Raw genomic sequence first — 26,414 nt, forward strand, 5'->3', positions numbered from 1 at the left:
ATTTCAAAAATCCTTATGCAGGCAAGAGGCTTCTTCCCCACTATGTAAAGACTAATCACTTCATTTTTTAAAAATACTGATAAAAATGACATTTCTTATGACTGACTTCTTAATATCAACAGTGTAATTATTCTTCCATGTGCCAAGGGTATTACTAATCAACTTATTAATTACCCTCCAAAATCAATGCTGTCCTCTTTACTGGTGTTAACAAATAGTAATTATTCTTATTAACTCTTAAGGGCCAAGTCTTCTCTTATAAAACTAGGAAAACATTCCTTCAACTCAACCTATGTTTTCACTTTTGCATAAACATGTTTCTTATTTAGTATAAAAGAATAAAAGACTAGAATATCTATAGTTTGATTCTATAGAAGTATATGACAGAGTAGTAATATAAAATATTTTATCAAGTTGTATATCATATTTGAACTAGATAACTTCCATAATAGTGTTGAGTGGCTATAAAAATAAGTTACCATATGTATCATTCAGATTAAATAAGTATTTCCATATCAGTTACCACTGAACATTTACTATCTCTGTGATTTATAGTTAATGTTGTTCCATATATGATGAGTAATGTTATTAAGATGAGCAGCTGGCCGGGCGTGGTGGCTCACGCCTGTAATCCCAGCACTTTGGGAGGCTGAGGTGGGTGGATCACGAGGCCAGGAGTTCAAGACCAGCCTAACTGACATGGTGAAACCCTGTCTCTACTGAAAATACAAAATTAGCTGGGTGTGGTGGCGCATGCCTGTTATCCCAATTACTCAGGAGGCTAAGGCCGGAGAATCGCTTGAACCCAGGAGATGGAGGTTGCAGTAGGCCAAGATTGTGCCATTGCACTCCAGCCTGGGCAAAATTCCATCTCAAAAAGCAAAATTCCATCTCAAAAAAAAAAAAATAGATGAGCAGCCAAAGACCAAAAAAAAAAAAAAAGAAATACAAATATTGTGGATTTTTAACTGGACTGTAAGTACGGTATAGCAATGTAAATGTTCATTACCATAATATTTACTAGCTGTGTTGTAGATGGAAATACATATCCTTTTATTATGAACCTAGGAAGCCAAGATTTGGAGATTTGCAATTTACTACTTCTGTGACTTTGCACCTGGATCTTTGAGCCTTAGCTTTCCCACAAATGTGAATAAAAATAACCACTTCAGAGAGCTGTTTCAAGGGTCAGATAAAGTAATATATGTGAGACCACTCTGTGAATGAACTTTCTCACAAGATAGCCATTGTTATTAATGTTATTTATTAGTAAGCAAATTCAGGAATACAGTATTAATATATTATTTTTACTTGGCATGTGTTACTGTTTTTCAAACACTACAAATGACTATCTGAACCAATTAGATTGGATTTAGTGAAGTAAAAAGGTTGTTTTTAATCACCCGTCTCCGAATGTCAATTTACTTTTCATTATGGAATACTGGCTCAACAGGAGAGGTCTCCTCAAGAGGAGAGGTCTCAGACCACAACTGGCATGGATAAGGAGAAAGAAAGAAAGGGTAAAGAGTACCGGAAAAGCCTGCCATAACATGATCTAGAATATAGAATATCATTATGGAAAAGGCAAAAACATTTAAAAAGTTACTAACATTAGATTTCTTTTATCCAACTCAATTTGTTGCTTCTATTTTTATTTTCTTAGTGGAGGAAAAGGAGTTTTCACATAAGTATGGCCATATATTTAATTTTTATAAATATTATATATAAAAGGTATACGTACATGCATGATTGGTTGTACTGAGCTTTATATGATAAAAATAGATACTAAGAAAAAAACAGATTCTCACAGGAACTAAAACCTTGTATCAACAGCTGCCAAAATCATTCACTCTAATCTGTTTTTTATATAAAGAGATCCCTGATGAATGACATGCTCATATTATGGAGCACTTGGGGATAGAGAGTCATTTCTACAAATATTTATTTAAGTCCTATGGATGAATTACATGAAAAATATGTTATCAGAGGATTTCCTTCACAGTATAAGAAATCTCCTCATAATGGGGTCACCAAGGGTAGTAGGTTCTTGCCCACTGGGCTACAATTATGTTAAACTACACAGAAGGCCAGATGGAAAGCAACTTTGGATCAGATTTTGCTTGAGTTGAATGATTCTCTACCAGCTCACCTTCTATCCTTGCTGAAACTAAAAAGGTTCCTCAGTCTCAACGTTATTGACATATTAAGCCTGATAATTCTTTGTTGTGGGAGACTGTCCTATTTGTCATAGGACGTTCAGCTGCATCCCTGGCCTCTACCCAACAGATGCCGAGTAGTACTCCACCCCTCCCCCTAGTGGTGAAAACTAAAAATGTCTCCAGACACTGACAAATGTTAAAAACTACCCTGTGCATTGAGAACCACTGCACTAAAGATACCCATAAGAAATCAAAGATAAAAATTTAAAACTCTGGAAGGCAATGGCTACATAAGGAGTAAATTTAACTACTATACAACCTCCAGAAAAATTAGGAATCTACCACCCAAACTTGTATAGAAAAAGATCCATAGAAATACAAAATTTACCTAGTGTCTTCCTTCATATAGAAAGAAGAAACTGAACAGATAAAACTAACAACTAATTCATCAAATTCTTATGTTTTTGATTCTTCAAATGCACCGTGGTGCAAAATTAATCTACTTACCTTTCTTCTCGTAATTTTCGCACTCGTTCAGCTCTTTCTTGTTTCTCTTGTTCCTCAAGAGCACGCTGTTCTGTTGTATCTTTTTGGATGCGTTCATTTAAGGCATCAAAGTCTCTTGCAATAACATGTAGCAGCCAAAAAAGGCCTTTTTTAATGGACTTGTCAATTTTCTTTCCATACCCCGAGATTGCTGAACATGGTTCCTAAAACAGAAATTTATTTGACTAAAAGATTAAAAGGTCTCCACACAAATCTATTCATAAACCATTAAGTATAATTAATAGCAAATCAAAATTAAGCTATTTAAGTTAATGATATGAAGCATCTGCTTATTTAACTTCCAAAACATAGCATTGCAATGATTATTAACATTAGTATATGGACTTAAAATATTTTACAGATAACATCTGTACGCTATGTGAGATATTATAAAGAGGGTGACAGTGCCACTTACAATATTAGAAGAAAAAATTTAATTGCCATAAAAAACACCTCTATTTATTAAAAATGCCAAGAAGTTTTAATTCCTTATACTAAAATCTACAGCAGTAAACATCCATAAGATTGACAGCCTAATGTTTTTTGAAACCAAAATAAATTATTAAATCCACTGTCAATCTTCCTTAAGACTGTATGACATCTCTCCTGATATGATTTATCTTTTCTTTTTCTGTTTTTTAGAGACAGTGTCTCATTCTGTTGCCCAAGCTGGAGTGCAGTGGCTGGATCAGAACTCACTGCAGCCTTAACCTCCTAGGCTCCAGTGGTCTTCCCACTTCAGCCCCCTCAAGAGGCTGGGACTACAGGCACACACCCCCACACCCAGCTAGTTTTTGTATTTTTCGTAGAGCTAGGGTCTCACTATGTTGCCTAGGCTGGTCTGAAACTCCTGGGCTCAAGCAATCTGCCCCTTCAGCCTCCCAAAGTGCTGGGATTATAGGCATGAGCCACCATGCCCAGCAATATAATTTTTCAAAATTAATTATGAATCTCTCATATGTTTAAATGTTATATTTACACTTTTCTTTCCCATTACAAATGTCATACTATGATGTGCTGGCACAGTGCACAGATCCTATCAGCAATATCTTAAAATGCAAATGGGAAGCTCCTTGAAATCATGGAGAGATGGTTCATGGAAATAACAATGAAACAGACAACAAATATTATGGTATTAAGTTATATCAACAGAAAAGTGGAGTGTGATTTCATAGGTTACAAAAAATTCTTTGAAAAGATTGTCTTAACTGCTATCACTTTTATAAAAACCAAGTTATACTGAACCTATTTGAAAGGACAAAAAATTAAAATTTAAAAAAAAAAAAAAAACCTTACTATCTGACAGAGGCACTTGTGCTCATTGACCAATTTTTCCAGAGATAGACATTCAATGACATCAGCTTCTCCTAACGCTCCTTCTTTATCTTGTTTGTTTGCCAACCTAAAAGATAAATAAAGTACTTTTATACAGCATATACATAATTGGATGGAAACTTAAAGATATTCTGAATACATTCTTTTTTTTTTTTTTTTTTTTTTTTTTTGAGACTGAGTCTCACTCTGTTACCCAGGCTGGAGTACAGAGGTGCAATCTTAGCTCACTGCAACCTCCACCCCCCAGGTTCAAGTGATTCTCCTATCTCAGCCTCCAGAGTAGCTGGGACTACAGGTGTGTGCCACCATGCGTGGCTAATTTTTTGTTTTTAGTAGAGACTGGGTTTCGCCATTTTGGCCAGGCTGGTCTTGAACTCCTGACCTCAAGTGATCTGCCAACCTCAGCCTCTCAAAGTGCTGGGATTACAGAAGTCAGCCACCGTGCCTGGCCTGACCACATTCTTTGATTCCCAAGTTTTAAATCTACTGATTACAGAACACACTAGTTTCTTAAAATGTTTTAGTACCAATTTTGTCATTTTTCCTTTATTATTGCTAAAACAGTTTGTAACTACTGGCCTATAAAAGGAAAATCAAATAAAGAGAAGTGTCAAGATAGCAAACAACAGATCAATATGCCAACAATAAGGCTACGAAACAGAAAAAGAAGAGGACTAATTTCCCCAGGTCACATCCATAAATTATATTCTTACCTTCTTAAAATACAAACTGTAATGTTTTAAATGTCCAAATATTTATTCTGAATTTGTAATATTTGAGCTTATCTACAATTATAATGTGTGAATGTGTCCACATAAATGTACAATTTACTGAAGACCCAAGGCCACTTCTAATTGACTTGGCAAAGCACTGGGAATTAAAAAAAAAAAAAAAGATTGTACTCAATTAGAGACAAACTGGACACCGACAAAATGAAAAAACAAAATATGCTACAGAAAAACAGGATTTCCCACAATATACCACTATTTAATTATAAAACACAGATTTAAAAGTTTAATAAAATACTGCCTTGCTCAAAGTTTGACAGACTCTTTAGGTTAAAAAAAAAATTAAGTACATAGACTAAGACGAAACCCTTAGAAATTATCGAAACTGTGTCATTCTTGCTTATCTACATAACTTCTTTTTTGTATTTCCCAAATTACCATTAAATCTACATACCTTCTGTTTTGCTGCCTGAGTCACATTACTTCACCCAGATATTAAAAAATCATTACCATGATACCACTATTACACCTAACAAAATTAACAGTAAGTCTTCAATATTACTCGATTTACTCAATATTCTCCAGTATCATTTTACAAGTGTTATGTTTAAATTCAGATCCAATATGCATTACTTATCACTTACCTCTTTTTGAATCCGTATTACACCTGCCCTCCCCGCTACCACCCCCACAACTCTTTTCCTCCCATGACATTTATTTGTAATTTTTCTTTAGAATTTCCCATATTTGGGATTTGGCTAATACCTTCCTTATACACTTATTTAACATACCTATCCTGTATTTCCCATATCTGGTGGTAAGAAGCTGGATGAGTTTCAGATGAAATCTTTCTGGCAAGCATATTTCGTAGGTGGTGCTTGTATTCAGGGAGGCATAAAATATCACTTTTATATAATGTCCTGTTTTAGTGGTATAAAATTATGGGATTTACATTTAGCCTGATCCATCCAAAATAAAGTTCTTGATTAATCTTTCACTTAATGATTTTAGCAGCCATTGATGACCTTTACTTAATTCTATTATTTTACCAAAGTTTATGAAACAGTAACTTTTCTAGTTCCATATTCCTTCTGCATTTACTAGCAGGATTCTTGCTAAAAAAAAAAAAAGCTTTCACCAACTACTTGGTTGACTCTTAAAACTCACAAAGTCAAGATAAATGTTTGATCCCTTGCCCTTATTTCCTAATTGTCAAAATAATGCATTGATGGCATAGCAACCTCCGAAGGTAATCAGGTTGATTAAAAAAAAATCCTATAAATTTAAAGATTATTAGTGCAGTTTTGTTATGTAAACGTATTGCATAGTGGTGATATATTGCATAGTGGTGAGGTCTGGGCTTTCAGTGTAACCACAAGCTTAATAATGTGCATTATAGACATTAATTTCTCATCTCTAACTCCCCTTCCACCCTCCCACCCGTCCAAGTCTCCAGTGTCTATTAATCCACACTCCATGTCAATGTGCACACATTATTTAACTTCCACTTATAAGTGAGAACATGCTATAGTTAACTGTTTCTGAATTATTGCACTTCAAAAAATGACCTCCAGCTCCATCCACGTTGCTGGAAAACACATGTTTTTTAAATAGTTGAGAGTATTCCATTGTATGTATGTACAAAACACACACACACACACACACACACACATTTTCTTTAATCATCCATGGAAGGACATTTAGGTTGACTCCGTATCTTTGCTACTGTGAATAATGCTGTGATAAACATCTGAGTTCAGATATCTTTTCTTGTATAATAATTTCTTTTCCTTTGGATAGGTACTCAGTAGTGAGGCTGCAAGACTGAATGGTAGTTCTTTTTTTAGCTCTTTAAGAAATCTCCATACTGGCCGGGCGCGGTGGTTTATGCCTGTAATTCCAGCACTTTGGGAGGTCCGATCACAAGGTCAAGAGAGCGAGACCATCCTGGCTAACACGGTGAAACCCTGTCTCTACTAAAAATACAAAAAATTAGCCGGGCGTGGTAGCAGGCGCCTGTAGTCCCAGCTACTCGGGAGACAGAGGCAGAAGAATGGCGTGAACCCAGGAGGCAGAGCTTGTAGTGAGCCGAGATCGCACCACTGCACTCCAGCCTGGGCGGCAGAGCGAGACTCCGTCTCAAAAAAAAAAAAAAATCTCTGTATTGTTTTCCATAGTGATTGTACTAATTTACATTCCAAGAATGTATAAGCATTCCCTTTTCTACACAATCTCACGAACATCTGTTATTTTTTAACTTTTTTGTAACAGCTAAAACTTCTGACTGGTGTGAGATGGTATTTCATTGTGGTTTTAATCTGCATTTCTCTGATGATTAGGGATATTGAGCATTTTTTCATATGCTTCTTGGCTATCTGTGTGTCTTCTTTTGAAAAATGACTATTCATGTCTTTTGCACATTTTTAATGGAGTTTTTTGTTATGTGGTGTTGTTGTTGATTTCTTTGTAAATTTTCGATATTAGTCCCCTCTAGGATGAATAGTTTGCAAATATTTTCCCTCATTCTGCAGGCTGTTTGCTCCTTTGATTACTTCTTTTGCTGTGCAGAAGTTTTTGCTTAATAATTAAGTCCCATTTGTCTATTCCTGGTTTTGTTGCTTTTGCTTTTGAGGTCTTAGTCATGAATTCTTTGCCTAGACCAATGTCCAGAAGAGTTTCATCAAAGTTTTCTTCTAGTATTTTTCAGGTCTTACCCGTAAGTCTTTAAACCACCTGAGTTAATTTTTGTAGATGGTGGGAGACAGGATTCCAGTTTCATTCTCCTGCATATGGCAATCCACTTTTCCCAGCATCACTGTACCCATCATCTGGATTCTCTATTCTTTTCCACTCATCTATTCATGTATTTTTATACCAGTACCATGCTACTTTGGTTACAGTAACCTTGTAATATAATTTAAAGTCAGATAAGATGCCTCCAGCTTTGTTCTTTTTGCTTAGGACTGCTTTGGCTACTTGGGCTTTTTGGTGCTTTTTCTTATTTTGAGAGGCATCATTATGAACTAATTTGTTTCAGTTATTGCTCTTTTTAAGGCTCAAAGGTACCCATTTTGAGGCGGTGGGAGTCCCCTTCAGGTCGGCTCTTGGACCCTTTTGGTACAACTCCAACAGTCTTTGATGGCTTCTTTGTGTTCCACTATCAAACAAGGTTCCAGACTCGCAATCATCCATTTCCCTAAGAAGCCTTCATCTTTTCAGTGGAAAATGGCATTTTAAAGACCAAAACCTAGGAGTTATAGATATACATTTGCTATTGACTTACTACTGCTTCTAGGCCCTTTCAGTGCACAAAGCTAGGAAATAGAAAAAAAATCTAATCGTGCATTCATGCTGATTTTTTTCATTTCAAATCAACTACCAAGTTTCACTGAGCTTCTTAAATCTTGTTTTCGTTTATTTCTTTGAGACAGGGTCTCACTCTGTTGCCCAGGCTGAAGTGCAGAGGTGTGATGTCAGCCTCTACCTCCCAGGCTCGAGCCATCCTCCCACCTCAGCCTCCCAAGTAGCTGGGACTACAGGCGCATACCACTATGCCCAGCTAGTGTTCGAATGTGTTTTTTTTTTAAATTTTATTTTAGCAGAGATGGGGTTTCACTATGTTTCCCAGTCTGGTCTCAAACTCCTAGGCTCAAACAATCCTCCTGCCTCAGCCTCCTAAAGTACTGGGATTACAGGCATGAGCCACTGTGCCCAGCCTTAGATCTTATTTGTATCTCTTTTTACTTATGCTGAAAACTACAGTTTCTAATAATATTATTTGTTTTATCCAACTACATATAGGAATTTCAACATAATAATATCAATATTTTTACTAAATATAAGACTACTAAGTGCAGGTTAACATATCTCTGTAATTATTTTTGTCTCTACGCTATATCCCACTACAGATGCAGAGTCAATAATATTGTTTTAAAATTACTTAAAACAATACTTCTCTGTGTAGTTTTGCCATCACCTAGATATATACGTAGGTTCATTTCTTTCTAGGTGCTTTTGCATTTTACAGATAGTTTGTGTATTTGTTTTAAGATTTAATTTCTAAAATATTTATATTGGCCAGGTGTCGTGGCTCACGCCTGTAATCTCAGCACTTTTGGGAGGCCGAGGCGGGTGGATCATTTGTCAGGGGTTCAAGACCAGCTTGGCCAACATGGTGAAACCCTGTCTTTACTAAAAATACAGGAAAAAAAAAAAAATGAGCCAGGCGTGGTGGTGCGCACCTGTAATCCCAGCTACTCGGGAGGCTGAGGCATGAGAATTTCTTGAACCCAGAAGGCAGGGGTTGCAGTGAGACGAGATTGTGCCACTGCACTCCAGCCTGGGTGACAGAGTGAGACCCTGTCTCAAAAAATAAAAATAAAAATAAATTTATATGGTTCTAAATTCAGAATTATAAAAACAAGGTACAATCAGAAGAACTATTTGCCATCTCTTTGCCTTTTCCTTCCCTTCTCCTATAGGTAACCATTTTCATTCGTGTTTAGTTCATCCTCCCATTATTTCTTTTTGAAAATATAAACAAGCATATGGAGAAAATGGTATTTTAAGGACCATAATTTGGGCACTATAGATATTCAATGCTATTGACTGTTTATGTATTTGTGTATATATACAATATTTATATCTACCCTTCCTTTCTTCCTAAAAGTTAGCGTATTTTATATATATATATATATATTATATATATATTCTTACACAGCATGCTTTTAACAGAAAGGTAAATTTTGAAAGTACCCTGAAGCAGTATAACAAAATCTTCATTATTTTTTATAATTGCAAAATGCTTCCCTTTGAATGTTTCATTATTTACTCAGCCAGTTCTATACTGAAGGACTTTTGTGTTTCCAGTGTATTGTTTTTACAAAGAGTGCTATAAAAAGTAGGTGTGCAAAGGAGTTATTTCTTATTTTGAGTACAGATTCCAGGAAGTAGAACTATTAAAACAAAGAATAAATATAAATGTGATTGCCCGGGCGTGGTGGCTCCATCTATAATCCCAGAACTTTGGGAGGCTGAGGCAGGTGGATCACCTGAGGTCAGGAGTTCGAGACTAGCCTGGCAAACATGGTAAAACCCCATTTCTACAAAAAAATTAGCTGTAATCCCAGCTACTCAGGGGCCTCAGGCAGCAGAATTGCTTGAACCCAGGAGGCAGAGGTTGCAGTGAGCCAAGATCATACCACTGCACTCCAGCCTGGGCTACAAGAACGAGACTCCTTCTCAAAAAATAAAAATAAAAATAAAAATAAAAATAAAAATAAAAATTATATATATATATATACACATACATACATATATATAAAAAAATGATTTTGATAGATACAGCAATGTCCTTCTTGCCCTCAAACAGTAACAAGTCAGGTAGAAAAAAATGGGTCTGAAATTTGGTAGTACAAGAGAGATTTTCATTTCTAATTCTTCCTATAAACATTTCCCTCTGGTATAAATTAATTTTGAGTTGTTATATTGACAAAATAAATGATTTAACATATATTGCTGGATAACTTTAGTTCTATATAAAATTTATTTTAAAATAAAAACAGCAGGCATAATAAAAAGTAACAAAAAAAAAATTAAAAGTAAAGTGGGATGAATGGTTTACAGACATGAGCTCTTTCCTGGATGTTTCCCTTCTGAAATTCTATGATTTTATGAGCTAAGCTCTTATGGGACTTCCTAAAATAGGACAGATTTCAACCATGTTAAAGTAAATGGAATAAAAAAAGCCTTTACACCAAGCTTCTTTTCATTCCTATTTAATTCTATATTTTTAGCAAGTTTTGATATCTATAGAAAAGAAAGTAACCTTTGTTTAAATACAAATCCTTTTTCTTAGAATAATATATTACATATATAACGTACGACTAAATTTGCAGATCCAATGCCAAATACTCTACGTAGGCAGTTTAACGAGGACTTCCTGTTACCAACTAGCTGCAATGAAAATGATCTTCCTTTAATCTAAAGAACAGGCATCTAACAGGCAGAACCGGATTCTCCAGGTGTGAAGTAAGCAATCTATTTTCACTTGCTATTAACAGCAAAAGTACAACTTTATCTCTTATTTGACTTCATTATTTGGCTTTCAATTAACAACATGAAAACTATACAGAAATTAGCCTGTGCCCTATAAGATAGAGATTTAGATAATTTGCTCAAAACATTACATGAGATGTTCCGATTTTCTCTCAAAGGCAGGACTCCAACACGGCAGGTGGAAAACCAACAAAAGGAAGAAGACAGAAAGGTAAATAAACGACTCTTTTTTGTACCTTTTAATATGAGGTATCCATAGACTGAAATCTGGTTATGCTGGTACATTTAAAAATCGCTCAACAAATAATGAGGGTAACTTGTTTTACTCAGATTTGGACAGGGGTACCGGTAGCTGATTTGTTCACATATATTACTGACATGCTGACTGGGATCTGGGTATAAAGCTCTTGAAAACAGACTACTGTAATAAAAATCAACTTCAGAGAAAAGAAAAATTTTTTAAGTCTTTTAAAAAGTAAGTTCTCATTTTAGAAATACTAGAAAGTCAGATGTAAAAACAAATCTAAAATTATTTCTTTTATAGACACTATGAATGTGCTTACTTCAGAGAACATTTTTATATTTAACTCTGAAAAGCAGCTTATACCCAAATTTGACACATACATATAACCTTAAAAATCTGAGATAATTTGCTATAATGGTCTTAATTGCTTCATTGTTGTTTACTAGACTCTCCTAAAATTTAAAAAATTAGAAAATAATCTTGTGAAAGGGCTACCATAAAATATCGAAGTACTTACTAACCTTTATAATATTTCAATTAGTACATTAAAAATACTTAAGTTACACCATTTAACATAAAGGGTTACCATTTAATTGATAGCTTGAAAAATTTAAATCAGCATCATTTAAATACAACCTATGTAGATAGGTTAGATACTTTCAAAGTTATAATTGTTACTATGTTAGAATTTAATAAACATTCCATTTCAAATCAAAATAATAATGACTTTTTAATGTATTTTTAAAGTGGACTTGAGAATTGGCCATATAATACCTAGAACACATTATCTTCATAGCTATGCAGTTTTAAATGTAATATAAAAATCATTTTATGTATGTACAGGTTACTTAAATCAGATAAAAGTTCAAAAATTATACAAGTCTTATATTTAAACAAAATGATCTTAATATGTTGTTAAGTTAATTCAGTAACTTATTTACACTAAATAAAAAGTAGGAAAAAAGCATTGAAAGCTTATATTGCAAAAAAAAGAGTCAGATAATTCAAAATTAGACAATATATGCAATTTGTATTTTTTTTAGTTTTTAGAAACTACTATTTGGCCCTCACTTTAGCAGTCAAAGAGGTTAACATTACAGTAAGATCCTCTGCTTTCACTTGCACTAGAAAAATGTTGCAAGTTGACTTCATATACAAAAGCAACAGAATATTCTGTTTTCTCTTGGGTAAAAACTGGTCACATTTCTTGAAATGTTTTATTTAATCATTACAATCACTATCAAAAGAAATGGCCTACTTTTTAAAAAATCTATAAATACACTAAGTATCTATCCCAGGGCATATTTCTTAAAGTACTAGGTAATTTTTACTCATGTTTCTGTTTCTAGGGATTTTCAGTGTCTGTAATAGGGCAGAGAACCTTGTGTTTGAGTTGAGTCGTACCAGTTTACTTTTCTATTTCCCAGAACAAGTTGTCAAAGCTGATTATCACACATACGAGTTATTGTTCTTTCTTTTTTAAATATAATGTTTAAGTTCACAGATATAGTTCTTGCTAGTAAAATCCAAAACTATAAAGCAATGCTGTAAGTTAAACATAATAAAAGATGATTCATATTTGTATATAATTCTTCCAATGTAATAAATTTAAGGTACAGAATAGACTGCATAAAATAGTAATTTCATCAATTTCACCTAGTCTAAGCAATTAAATGATTTCACAACTAGGAGCTTCATATTTTATGCTTATATGATTCCCGTTCTTGCATGTTTTAAATTCTAATATGCATGTTTGTCTTACTTTGCCTAGTATTCTAATTAATGAAGATATAAGATCAATAAATTGGATAGTTATACATATAGTTATGAGTATGTAACTACTAGAAAATGCAATTTATATATAGCATATAAACAGATCTGAGTACCTATCTTAAGTCAATTTCTACACAGATGAACAAGGATTCAGGGAAACATTCTCAATTATGTTAATTCTGTAAAGGTAAGCAACTATGACTTCAGTCAAAATGCACAGATACAGAAGTTACTCCCTCTTTCTGTAAACATACAGAATTTGATGTAATCATAAGTTTAAAAAAGACAAATTTTAAAACAACATCACTAAATTTTAGAGTAAAAAAGAGAAGTTTTCAGGTGCCAGAAATGATGAGGAAACATACTTAAAGCCAAAATGAAGAGTAGTAATTAAACCTAATTCCACTGGGCAAACACTTTACCTTAAAGCTGAGGTTTAGAGTTTGCTGCATTACAGGGAACTAAAACTGAGCTTCCTAGATGAAGCAGTTAACTAGGAATAATACAACATAATCTGTATACAAAGACAGGAATAACTCTGTTGACTCACCCAGGATTATAGCAGGAAGTGAGATCCACTTAGGCTACAAAAATCACTAGAGAAAAATAAGGCCTACATTCTCCTACCTGTGCTATAAAGAGCAAACTCCATGGGGCGTTGGTAGTCACAATCAAAAAAATAGCCTCAATGTATCCATAATTTATCAGGACACTTAGAGCATTCTTGTATAACTCCTCAATGAAGCTAGGCTACTGACGAATTTCACTAAATACACTTGCCCACCTTTAACAGAGTGGCCACCAGTCAGTGACCACAGCAAACATAGGAAATTACTCCTAAGAAACTAGAAATAACCTAATTATGTAAAGGATCTTTCACATAAATATTCTCTAAATGTTCAAAAGAAATACAGGCATAGGATTCATTAACCAAGACAAACACAGTATAACCTTTATAGCTCACTTTAAACATCATTTCCATAATATGCATGCCATGATGTATAACACTGAAAGGAAACCCGATTCTATTTCCATGTTTTGCCTTGAATATCAATAATGTATACAGATCTAAAAAGAAAGCAGGATATTTTCTTGTTTTTTGCTTGTAAATTTGTTAAGATTAATAAATACAAAGGACATATTAATATATTTTAAAGGGCTCCTTAAAGTACCTTTTATTCAAATATAAAAGTGTGGTGCTTGTTCAGGGAATATTACATGAATAAAAATCCAGGAAAAAACAACCTTTATACAGGTCAGACTCCAATATCCTGCTTTCCAAAATCAGTGGCAGTAAAATGCACCTTCTCAAAGGCACTTCACAGGAAAATTTACCTTCCCAAAGGCCTGTGTACACTGTGCTCCAATATCAATTTGAAATATCGTCTATTTCTTAAAATATTTTAAAACTATGATGCTTTAGAAAAAAGCTTTTGATTACTTTATTTCTAATTTTTTAAAAAAGAGGCTGGGTAGGCCGGGCGCGGTGGCTCACGCCTGTAATCCCAGCACTTTGGGAGGCCGAGGCGGGCGGATCACAAGGTCAGGAGATCGAGACCACGGTGAAACCCCGTCTCTACTAAAAAAAAAATACAAAAAAAATTAGCCGGGCGCGGTTGTGGGCGCCTGTAGTCCCAGCTACTCAGGAGGCTGAGGCAGGAGAATGGCGTGAACCCGGGAGGCGGAGCTTGCAGTGAGCCGAGATCGCGCCACTGCACTCCAGCCTGGGCGACAGAGCGAGACTCCGTCTCAAAAAAAAAAAAAAAAAAAAAAGAGGCTGGGTATACTGGCTCACGCCTATAATCCCAGCACTTTAGGAGGTTGAGGCGGGAAGACTGCTTGAGCCCAGGAGTTCGAGATCAGCCTGGGCAACATAGCGAGACCTCATCTTTACAAAAAATTTTAAAAAAATCAGCCAAGCACAGTGGCATGCAACTTTAGTCCCAGCTACTCGGGAGGCTGAGTGGGAAGGATCGCTTGAGTCTGGGAGGTAGAGGCTGCAGTGAGCCGCAATTGAGCCACTGTACTCTAGCCTGGGTGATAGAGTGAGATGGTATCTCAAAAACAAAACAAAGCAACACACCCAGAAAAGGAGAAAGATCTTTCCAGTCATAAAACCATTCGAGGGAGTTGTTTCAGGATTTGTTCCAAACCATGCAATCAAGGAGAAAGTTCAAGACGTAGTTCTTGAGGAATGTGAAAATTAAAGATTGTTAAAAGCTACTGAGCCATTGTATAAATATAGGACTTAATTTTCATGAATACAAAATCAAAATCTTTTGTTTGATGCCACTTTCTCTTTCTCTCTCCTCTGAGCTTCTAACACTGTTACTCTTTCTTTTTTAGGGGTGCAAGTCAGTTAAAAAAAAATAATGCAGCAACTAGCACTTCAGCTATATATGCTGTAGCTTTAAGAATTCATAGTCAAGGTAGAAGGATCTCTTGAGGCTAGGAGTTCAAGACCAGCCTGGACAACAAAGTGAGATCCTTTCTCTATTAATTTATTAATTAATTTTTAAAAAATAATTCATAGTGACAAGCTAGTATAAGAGATCTGGTTAGATGACTATGACTTGAATCAGAAGAAAATATAAGAATCCCAATCTCCATATAGTACCAAAGATAAAATTCACTATTTCTTAGAGAGACTTTCTGTAAACATAAGTCTGTGAGATCCAAATTATTTTTCTTCTTTTATAGCGTAAAGTGATCAGTTTGGTCTGATTATATTAAAGAGCCTAATAAAGCTTCAAACAACAACATTACTTTAGAAACTATACGCTATATTATCTCCTGCTGAAGTTTTTCTTTTAAATAGATATAGTATGTATATTAGTAACATAACACAGTATTTAATATAGATAAACATTATTTGTGTGTATTTCACTAGGATAACCAATTTCTACTAAATACACAATAGGGAAGAAAACAGATTCGCAATCAAGTAGACATGCCTAAACGAAGCCTCTGCCACCTTTCAATTGTGTGGCCTTAAGCAAGTCACTTTAAAACTCCCCTTATTTGGACACTGCTTTTCTTGGACTGGACTGCTTCTTTAATTTTCTTAATGTCTGAAAGGCCACGAAAATAATACAAAGAAAACGGAGAAAATAAAGTTATTAAAGAAATTATTTTTAAAAAAGCAAGTCCCTAAATACATGAGTTTGTAGGTTGAAAAGACCAACTAAATGTTTACCAAATAAATGCATCAAGACCTACCCCAGATCACATTATTATGAAATTTCAGAACACCAGGAATATGAAAAGAAAAAGTCAAGAATTTCATGAAAGGAAATATAAAACCCAGTCTACAAAATATCAGAAAACAGAGGGCAGAATATTCAGGGGTAACAAAACTAGAAGACGTAGTAACAAAACTTTCAAAATTTTGAGGGAATATAATTTCAAACTGAAAATTTTATCCAAAGAAAATATAGTATTCAAGTATAGGACACAATAAAAATATTTTCAGTAATGCAAATTATCATTGCATTTATATTTTGAAAAGAAGCTATAGTACGCTCCCAAATCAAGGAGATAAACCAAGAAAGGTGAGGAACTGGAAATCAAAAAGAGAGAACAGACAAGAAGAAAAGAAAATTCTAACACAATCAGATTACATTAGAAGTTCCAGGAAAGGAGCCTCAAAAGATGAATAAAATGAAATAAAACAAAACTATATACAGTCTATATTTAAATATGTCAAGAAGATATTTTCAATTCACTTCAGCTTTAGAATGAATTAGTGATGCATATGTACAAAATTAAGCAGGTGAAAAACTTTGGTAATTAATATTTTTAAAAAAAATTTAAATGTTATATGTTTCTTGATCTATGTGATAGTTACATGGATGTATTTACTTTGTGAAAAATCATCATAATATACCTTTATGTTTTGGGGACTTTCTGTATATGTACAAATACGTCAACAAGAAGTTTTCTTAAATATATTCATCTTCTATCTCTACACATTGAAAAAACTTAGAAATAATTTAAAAAATTATTTGAGAAAGGAAATATAGCCACAGTACCTTAGGTGACTCACATATAAATAGTATTTGGGTAGTCATAATAATGTAAACACAAAATATTGATTAACCAAAATTTGTGATATAACTGTATTAAAAGGGTAAAGCTGAGGGAGGATGGGGGTATGAGAGAAGATTAAATCTACATCTTCCATAGAAGAAATTCAATATAATAACTAAAACCAAAAAAGCAGCCAGGTGTGGTGGCTCACGCCTGTAATCCCAGCACTTTGGGAGGCTGAGGCGGGTGGATCACTTGAGGTCAGGAGTTCAAGACCAGCTGGCCAACATGGTGAAACCCCGTCTTTATTAAAAATACAATAAATAGCTGGGCGTGGTGGCAGGAGCCTGTAATTTCAGACACTCAGGAGGCTGAGGCAGGAGAATCACTTGAACCTGGGAGGAGGAAGTTGCAGTGAACTGAGATCACATCATTGCACTCCAGCCTGGGCAACAAGAGCAAAACTCTGTCTCAAAAAAAATGAAATAAAATAAAATAAAACTGAAGAAGCAAAAATACCTACACATGCAAATTACCTAGAAATAGGAGTTTAGACGCAACATGTAGCTAAGGAGCTGAAAATGACTGCCTTTATGACTGCCTTTAAGGAATGGAGAATTGGAAAGGGGATGTGGTAGGGAAGGCAAGGGTCAGATATGTATCTTTAGAAGCCTTGACATGACTTGATTTGTTAACCTGTGTACATGCATTATTAATTTGAGGGAAAAATAACATTTTTAAAAAGCTTATTTAAAAAGTTTATGGCTACATTAAATGTGACATGATATCTTCAACACTTTGGGGAATAATTTATTTTCAGCATCAATATGGTAATACTAGAAAGAGCTTATAGATAAGGAAGTCATAAATACCACTAAACCAAAAAATGAACACTAGGAAGCTACACAAGATAAATCACTAAGCCAACTTACTTTAACGTCAAATTTTCTCTATACTGAAAAGAAGACTAGTTCTTATCAGATGTATGTAATAAAACATGGATGATAATTCTGCTTTCACAAAGTTGCCACATGGTAAAAAGTTTCCACAATTAATTCCCAATAGTTTTATGTGTCTTTAAGTATCCGTATCAGGATAATTATCAAATATTTTACACAATATTTGGCCAGGAATGGTGGTTCATGCCTGTAATCCCAGCACTTTGGGAGGCTGAGGCGGGCAGATCACTTGAGGTCAGGAGTTCAAGACCATTATGGCCAACATGGTGAAACCTTGTCTCTACTAAAAATACAAAAATTAGCTGGGCATGGTGATGGGCACCTGTAATCTCAGGCACTCGGGAGGCTGACGCAGGAGAATCGCTTTGAACCCAGGAGGTGGAGATTGCAGTGAGCTGAGATCATGACACTGCACTCCAGCCTGAGTGACAGAGCAAGACCATCTCAAAATATACATATATTATATAATATTAAACACAAAAGAAAAAAACAACTTTTTAACACCTAAAATTGGCAATTCTTTCTATATTACCTTCTAATATTCCTCCTGACTAATCTTCCTTTCATAATTTTTCCAGCTCTAGTATCATTCATAGCTTATTTTTTTCCTTGGATCTTACAAAAACACTAGCTTTGGTTAGCTCTACTCTGAAGGTGGAGAAACTGTTCCTTGCCAGTAAAGTAAAATATAGACAATAAAAATATGCAGAGGAAGAGGGGTATGGAATCTCTTTCCAGCTTAGTCCCCTATTATAAATTGTACTGACTGAACTTTTTTACCTTTACTGTAGCAAATCAGTGGCAAAAACAAAACACTACCAGCTATTTGAATTAAATATTTAAAATAGGTAAAATAAATAGTAGAATGCTCTAAGTGCATTTCAGCAACAAAAACTTGCTCTTAAATATTTCCCACCAATACTTAAAATGCTCAGCAATATAGTTATGTGGCAATAAAGTAATGTACCAAATGTTTCTGAATAAACTTTTAATATCTATAAAACACCTTTCTCTGACAAAAACAGATTTCAAGGTCTTATCCTTTGTGAGGCTCTTTTCCCAACCACTTAACTGACCTAATTGCCTCTTTTCAGAACTCACCCTAGACGATCTCTCTAACACCACTGAAAAAGCTTCACAGCATAGTAAAGCTATGCTATACTATGGTGAAGTTACTATGCTCTAGTATGCTATAGTATAGTAACACATACTCTGCTATAGTAAAGAGTTGAGTCCTTCAAACTATACTGCCAGAATCTGAATCTCAACTCTACCACTAGCTGACAACATGGTTCAATTACTAAAGCTGAGATCTTAATTTCATTATCTATAGAATAGAGATCATGACAATACTTGTTCTTATAAGAACATACAACACACTTAGAACAGTGCCTGGCACATATTAAGAGCTCAAGTAAATCTAAGATATCAAGATCTCAACATAAGAACTCAAGTAAATATAAGACTCATCAGGTGTTGGGAAAGAATAAAGACCCTCTACTTTCTCCTCCAAATATTAACTCTATGAGGTACCAGAATGAATAAAAACCCTTGACTTCATGGAGTTAATATTGGGAGGAGAAAGTAGACAATTAAGTTAACATAAATAAGTAAAATACATGGTATGTTAAATAGTGAAAAATGCTAAGAAAAACAAAGCTGGGAAGGGCCAGAGAGTTGAGAGAAGGTATAGTCCAAGATAGGGTGACCAAGAACATCCTAACTCAGAGAGTGACATTTCAGTAAGGACTGGGTTGGAGAAATATGTCACATACTACATGGGAAAGAACACTTCAAATAGAAGAGAAGGCAAGTGCCAAGGCCCTAAAGCCAGATGGTGCCAGATTTGTGTGAGAACCGCAAGGACAGTGAGACTGAAGCAGAGCAAGGGAGAGTTGTAGGAGATGAGGTCAGAGGGGTGACAGGAGGGTGAAGTCATTGTGGAGCTTTGTAGGCTGTAGTTTTTCCTCTAAGAGATAATGCCAAAGGAGGATTTTAGGCACAGAAATGACATGGTCTGACCTACATTTTAACTCTGAATTCTGTGTTAAGACCAAAGGTTTGTGGTGGGGGCAGTTTGGGGGTAGTTGGTACAAAAAGGAAACAAGGAGAACACTTAGGAGACTACTGTGACGATCAAGATGAAAAGTAACAGGGACTTGGCTGGGCGCAGTGGCTCATGCTTATAATCCCAGCACTTTGGGAGTCTGAGAGGGGTGGATCATGAGGTCAGAAGTTGAAGACCAGCCTTAGCAATATGGTGAAACCCTATCTCTACTAAAAATACAAAAATTAGCCAGGCGTGGTGGCGCGTGCCTGTAGTCCCAGCTACTTGGGAGGCTGAGGCAGAAGGATTGAACCCGGCAGATGGAGGTTGCAGTGAGCCAAGATTGTGCCACTGCACTCCAGCCTAGGAAACAAAGCAAGACTCTGTCTCAAAAATAAAAAATAAAAATAACAGGGACTTGAACCAGGGAGATGGTAAGAGGTGGCTAGATCCAAATACATTTTGAAAGAGATGTTGACAAGACTTGCTATGTTTGCATATGAACTGTAGGGGGAAAAAAAAAAAAGTCAAGAATGACTTCCGGCCAGGCATGGTGGCTCATGCGTATAATCCCAGCACTTTGGGAGGCCGAAGAGGGTGGATCACCTAAGATCAGGAGTTTGTGACCAACCCGGCCAACATGGTGAAACCCTGTCACTAATAAAAATACAAAAATTAGCCGGGCATAGTGGCACATGCCTGTAGTCTCAGCCACTTGGGAGGCTGAGGCGGGAGAATCACTTGAACCTGGAAGGCGGAGGTTGCAGTGAGCCGAGACTGCGCCACTGCGCTCCAGCCTGGGGGACAGAGCCAGACTCGGTCTCAAAAAACTAACAAACAAAAAGAGACTTCCGAGTCTCTGGTCTGAGCAACTGAAAAAACAGAGTGGCCAGAAGAGAGATGGGGCAATTTATGGGTTCAGAGGAAGATTATGAGCTCATTTTGGACAGAGGCATTAAATGCAGCTGTCAGGTAGGTAGTTCTTTAAGAGCAACCTAGACTGGAGATACAAATTTGGGTCATCAGCTTATGAACAGCATTTAATGCCTTGAGACTAAAAAATGATGGATAAAAATAAGACTGAGTCTAAATTCTTCCAATATTTACAGGTGGGGGAGATAAGGAGTGGCCAAGAAAAAGAAAATAGTGATAAAGGAAGAGCCAAAAAGGTAAGGGAAAAAACCAGGAGAAACACTTTTCTTCAAAGTGTTTCAAGAAAAGATTGTGTTCAGTGCTGATGGGTTAAACTCATCAAGTCCTATTGCTTCTACTTCCAAAAACAAATCCTAATGGTTCCCATTTACTCCATCTCTATCATTCAAGTCTCTTCTGTGAACTACTCCCACCCACTCCCCAGGAAACTATTCTCTATATAGAAAGCAGCAACATCTTTTAAAAATATAAATCAGGGCCAGGCATGGTGGCTCATGCCTGTGATCTTAGCACTCTGGGAGGACAAGGTGGACAGATGGCTTGAGCCCAGGAGTTCAAGACCAGCCTGGACAACATAGGGACACCTTGTTTCAGTTTTAAAAAATTTTAAATTACATATCAAAAAGAAAAAAATATATACAAATCACGTCAATATCCTATTTATCTTTTAACTGTCTTCTACTGCACCTAGAATAAAATCTAAACTCCTTCCTTTGGCCCACAAGCCCTTTATGATGTGGTCCATGCCTACCTTTCTACTTCATTCTTCCCATGTTACTATTCTCATTCCTTTCTATCTACATTCACTTTGTTCTTATGCAGTAATTCTGTTCCTAAAACATATCGGTCTCATTCACTGCCTTGGCACCCCAACTCCTATACCTAGAATATACTCCCTTGGCTCTTCATCTGCCTGGCTTCTCAACATTTAGTCTCACATCTCAAATATCTGCTTAGAGAGACCCTGCCTGATTATTGTATCAAAACCTAAAATTATCCCATTTATCTTTTAAATTGTATATTGTCCTTCTCACCCTAAATTATAAATTCCTCAAGGACAGGAGGAATTTATATACTTTATATACTTATATAACTGTAAATTAAATATATACTACAGCATTTAAAACTTTACTTATAGTAGACTTCCATGATTATTTCACAAAATACCAGTCCTTTAAAACCAAAGGAATATTACCAGGACATTGGTTTAACCTTTTACCCAAAACAGGCATCATTTCTGTAACATGCCTGATGGGAGTCATCATTCAAGAACATCTTGAAAATCTCCAGTGATGGCAAACTCAGCACCTCATGAAGCAGCTCATTTCATCTTGGGAAAGCAGTATTTGTTTGAAAAGTCTTCTTTACAAATTGAATCAAACCTCTTTCCATGTAATTTCCACCCACTGCCCTTTGGAGTTATGCCAAGTAAGTCTAATCCCACTTGCATATACAGATCTTTGTGTTTTAGAAGATAGTCATATACACACCCTATATCTTCTCTTTTACGGGACAAATATTACCATTTGTTTCAATGAGTCTCCAATTGGCATGGTTTTCAAATCTCATCCTTTCCATGCTAGTTTGGTAATTCCTAATTTATGAATTTCCATCTCAAAATATGCTCAGAAGTTCATAGAGTTCCCCTTACCCTTGCAATTTGCTCTGAATAGCATAGAGTCGGCAGAGTTTAGTTTATCCATACATCAGACTATTATTTATAAAAGCATAATGACTATTCTGATAGTTCTGATAGAAAGCTTAATTAGCCTGGGTAGGTGGCTCACACCTGTAATCCCAGCACTTTGGGAGGCCAAGGTGGGCGGATCACGAGGTCAGGAGTTAGAGACCCACCTGGCCAATATGGTGAAACACCGTCTCTACTAAAAATACAAAAAAATTAGCTGGGCGTGGTGGCAGGTGCCTGTAATCCCAGCTACTCAGGAGGCTGAGGCAGGAGAATCACTTAAACCCGAGAGGCAGAAGTTGCAGTGAGTGAGCAGAGGTCGCACCATTGCATGCCAGCAAGACTCACAGAGCAAGACTCCATCTCCAAAAAAAAAAAAAAAACCTTACTTAATTAAAATCTCCAATACTTTCATAGACACTATTGTGAACCCAAGGGTCTTCTACTCTGTAGATATGAAAATATTTTTCTTATAGCTAGATGAAATATTTTAAATCTATTCCTGTTAAATATATTTGTTATTTTTACTATAAAGTTCCACACTATTTTAATCTTTGAATCCCTACCCTGTACTTCAACATACTAAAGATTCCTCCAAATTTTATACCATCTACACATTTGTTAAGTATGCCTCCTATGACAACATCCAGATTAATAAAAATATTTCCATAAACATATCAAACACTGAGTCCTACAGCATAACAGCATCACATTCAGAGACTTTTTTTTTTCTGGTTGATATTAATATTATATGTGGTCCAATGAGCTATTTGTACTCCCTAACAGCCTCTTCTTATCTTCAAAAATGTCAAGAAAGACATTTCTAAAATCAAGATGCTCTGTGATAATAGTATTTTACTGCTTCTTAATCCCTTCATTTTATATATATGTATGTCATTTCATGTATATCTATATCATTAAATATAAGTTAGGTACATCAATTTGATTCTTATGGATAACTACCAACACAGCATGTGATAAGTGTCAATATTATTATTACTCCCAAAATAAGATTTTATATAAATATATTCTCATGTTTATAAAAGTATCACCTAATACAAATCGATATAAATTTTGTTCTAAGACAGTCTGGATATCTTTGCAAAAGAATGTTAAGAATGAGAAATCAGCATAATCAAACCAATGTTTTCATATATATGCAACAGTTAGAAAAAACACTATGCCAAGTAATATGTTAATTCAGAGGCTTCGGAAAACTTAAAATAAATTCAATATTATCCATATAGCTTAACGTTCTCATATAAAATCTGTACTGTCATTACAATGGTTTTAACTGAATGACGCATATTTAGCAAACCGAGTATTTTTTAATATTACATTGGCCAAATTAACTGGAAACACTATCTTGAGTAACAAAGGCACTTTCGGCATCTGAAGATTAATCCTATAAGTTGAAGGTATAGTCAAAAGCATTCTTTATTTTAAAAAAAACTATCATGTGACAGATATTATGACCCTGAAGAACTTACTTTTGGCCAACTGTGTCTGCATCACTGCTTTCTCGGCTATTGCACACAACTAAATGGCACTCACATGCAAAGTAACTTACAGATTATTTTATATTACTTTCCCTATTTAAATGGCTTTTATGAGGAAACTCATGGATGTTTTCTAATTTTTTAACCTCATTCGAGAAAACTAGGAGAATTTTTGCTGGGATATAGACAGTTATGTGAAGTCAACTGCTACTGGGGAAAAATATCAAATTTCTACTTGTTCAATACAAAAATTTTTGCTTCTTAGGAGGAAAGGGAAGATGAAAGACCGACTACAAGAACTAAAGCAGAGAACAAAGGAAATTGAACTCTCTAGAGACAGTCATGTACCAACTACAGAAACAGAGGAGCAAGGGGTGTTTCTGCAGCAAGCTGTTATTTATGAAAGAGAGCCTGTAGCTGAGAGACACCTACATGAAATCCAAAAACTACAGGAAAGTATTAACAATTTGGCAGACAATGTTCAAAAATTTGGGCAGCAGCAGAAAAGTCTGGTGGCTTCAATGAGAAGGTTTAGTCTACTTAAGAGAGAGTCTACCATTACAAAGGAGGTAAAAATCCAGGCAGAATACATCAACAGAAGTTTGAATGATTTAGTTAAAGAAGTTAAAAAGTCAGAGGTTGAAAATGGTCCATCATCAGTGGTCACAAGGATACTTAAATCTCAGCATGCTTCAATGTTCCGCCATTTTCAGCAAATCATGTTTACCTACAATGATACAATAGCAGCAAAGCAAGAGAAGTGCAAGACATTTATTTTGCGTCAGCTTGATGTTGCTGGAAAAGAGATGTCTGAAGAAGAAGTAAATGATATGCTTCATCAAGGAAAATGGGAAGTTTTTAATGAAAGCTTACTTACAGAAATCAATATCACTAAAGCACAACTTTCAGAGATTGAACAGAGACACAAGGAACTTGTTAATTTAGAGAACCAAATAAAGGATTTAAGGGATCTTTTCATTCAGATATCTCTTTTAGTAGAAGAGCAAGGAGAGAGCATCAACAATATTGAAATGACAGTGAATAGTACAAAAGAGTATGTTAATAATACTAAAGAGAAATTTGGACTAGCTGTAAAATACAAAAAAAGAAATCCTTGCAGAGTACTGTGTTGTTGGTGCTGTCCATGCTGTAGCTCAAAATAAAGAAGCTATTTTAAAACGTTTTCCAGCTTTAGGGTAAAATATAGCTCATATTTCAGTGTCTTGTATTGTTTTTCTTCGTCTTGTGGATCCATTCACATACCTTTCAGCACTGTCAAGTTGTAATTTTCCCCTTTAACCCTAATCCACTAAAATTACAGAAACTTCTGTAGCCAGTTACATAAAACACGCTTTTATTTAATTAAAGTAAAAAAAAATACGGTTACCATCAACTCACAAATTAACTATTGAAAAGGAGATGAATAATCTTAAGTCTTCTGGTCAGGTATCAAGCTCTATATTATACATTTTTCTCATCTGTTAAGTAGTAATGACTACCTAGGCAATCCAATTGGCTGATTTGAGAATATTTTAATAGTTAAGAATCATGCTACAATAAAGCTAAACCAAACTAGAACCTTTATCAAATCTTTTCTCTTTTTTTTTGAGACAGAGTTTCATTCTGTCATCCAGGCTGGAGTGCAGTGGCATGATCCTGGCTCACTGCAATCCCCACCTCCTGGGTTCAAGCGATTCTCGTGCCTTAGCCTCCCAAGTAGCTGGGATTACCGGTGTGCACCACCACACTCAGCTAATTTTTGTATTTTTTAGTAGGGGGCGGGGGATTGCCATGTTGGCGAGGCTGGTCTCAAATTCCTGACCTTCAGTGATCCGCCCCGCTGGGCCTCCCAAAGTGTTGGAATTACAGGCGTGAGACACCACGGCCGGCCCTTTATCAAATCTTTTATCCTCAGAAGGTAACTTAACTCAATGTCAACAGATCAGAGAAAACTCAACTATGTACTTAAAGAATCTAATTAGTAAGTGGGAGCTGAATCTAGCTTAAGGAATAAGAAGATGAGTTAAGGTATTGCTTTCTTGAACTTGGGTCCATACAGGGCAATGTATTACAGATTGGCAGATAAAGTCAAATTAAAGGCAACCATATTCTTGAATATTTTGCCATGACTTCAGGAGAATGCTATACTATACTATGAGTTAGGGATACAGTCTAAATTCACACAACACAGGGATAGAGTTTTGCAACTCACATTCTAGTGGAGAAAGCAGAGTAACAAATACAAACATTAGATAATGTTAAGTTCTGGACAGAGACTTAAAAGGGCAATGAGATGACACAGAGACTATCATGGGGTGCTTCTTTAGATTGGGTAATCAGTGAAGACCTTTCTGAAAGGTGAAATTTAAGTGAAGATCTGAATGAGTACCAGGGAGGGTATAATTCCAGGCATAGGAA

At 35.5% G+C, this 26,414-nt stretch overlaps 2 protein-coding genes across 14 annotated transcripts in view; one reads left to right on the top strand and one right to left on the bottom strand.

Annotated features, from left to right (window-relative positions):
* Window positions 1-26,414, bottom strand: part of ARL13B (ARF like GTPase 13B) — a 71,351-nt gene that overhangs the window by 12,686 nt on the left and 32,251 nt on the right. For 6 of the 11 annotated variants that reach the window (XR_012431757.1, XM_045385331.2, XM_045385328.2 and 3 more), the window contains 3 exons: window positions 5,560-5,688; window positions 4,002-4,107; window positions 2,667-2,869 (listed from right to left, as the gene is read on the bottom strand). Coding sequence is in view for 10 of the 11 variants with exons in the window: in XM_045385331.2 (XP_045241266.1) it covers window positions 2,667-2,869; window positions 4,002-4,107; window positions 5,560-5,688 (438 nt within the window). In the remaining variant the exon portion in view is untranslated. The remainder of the gene's footprint in view (window positions 1-2,666; window positions 2,870-4,001; window positions 4,108-5,559; window positions 5,689-26,414) is intronic. The other 5 variants (XM_005548383.3, XM_065539286.1, XM_065539285.1 and 2 more) reach the window with 1 other exon arrangement.
* STX19 (syntaxin 19) lies at window positions 10,748-25,176 on the top strand. Of its 3 annotated transcripts, XM_015446576.4 has the most exons (4): window positions 10,748-10,798; window positions 10,984-11,036; window positions 20,987-21,046; window positions 24,262-25,176. In XM_015446576.4, the coding sequence occupies exon 4, from the start codon at window positions 24,275-24,277 to the stop codon at window positions 25,157-25,159; it is 885 nt and encodes a 294-aa protein (XP_015302062.1). In that variant the 5' UTR covers window positions 10,748-10,798; window positions 10,984-11,036; window positions 20,987-21,046; window positions 24,262-24,274; the 3' UTR covers window positions 25,160-25,176. The 3 variants fall into 3 exon arrangements, with proteins under 3 accessions (XP_015302062.1, XP_005548434.1, XP_015302061.1); XM_005548377.5 differs by lacking the exon at window positions 20,987-21,046; XM_015446575.4 differs by lacking the exon at window positions 20,987-21,046 and having other exon boundaries at window positions 10,748-11,036.

Source organism: Macaca fascicularis, chromosome 2 (assembly GCF_037993035.2).
Source record: "Macaca fascicularis isolate 582-1 chromosome 2, T2T-MFA8v1.1".
Classification (NCBI taxonomy): domain Eukaryota; kingdom Metazoa; phylum Chordata; class Mammalia; order Primates; family Cercopithecidae; genus Macaca; species Macaca fascicularis.

Coding starts and splice junctions, on each gene's coding strand:
- STX19 (XM_015446575.4), top strand. CDS start 10,957: ATGAGATGTTCCGATTTTCTCTCAAAGGCAGGACTCCAACACGGCAGG. Junction 11,037..24,261: donor AAAAGGAAGAAGACAGAAAG/GTAAATAAACGA, acceptor TTTGCTTCTTAG/GAGGAAAGGGAAGATGAAAG.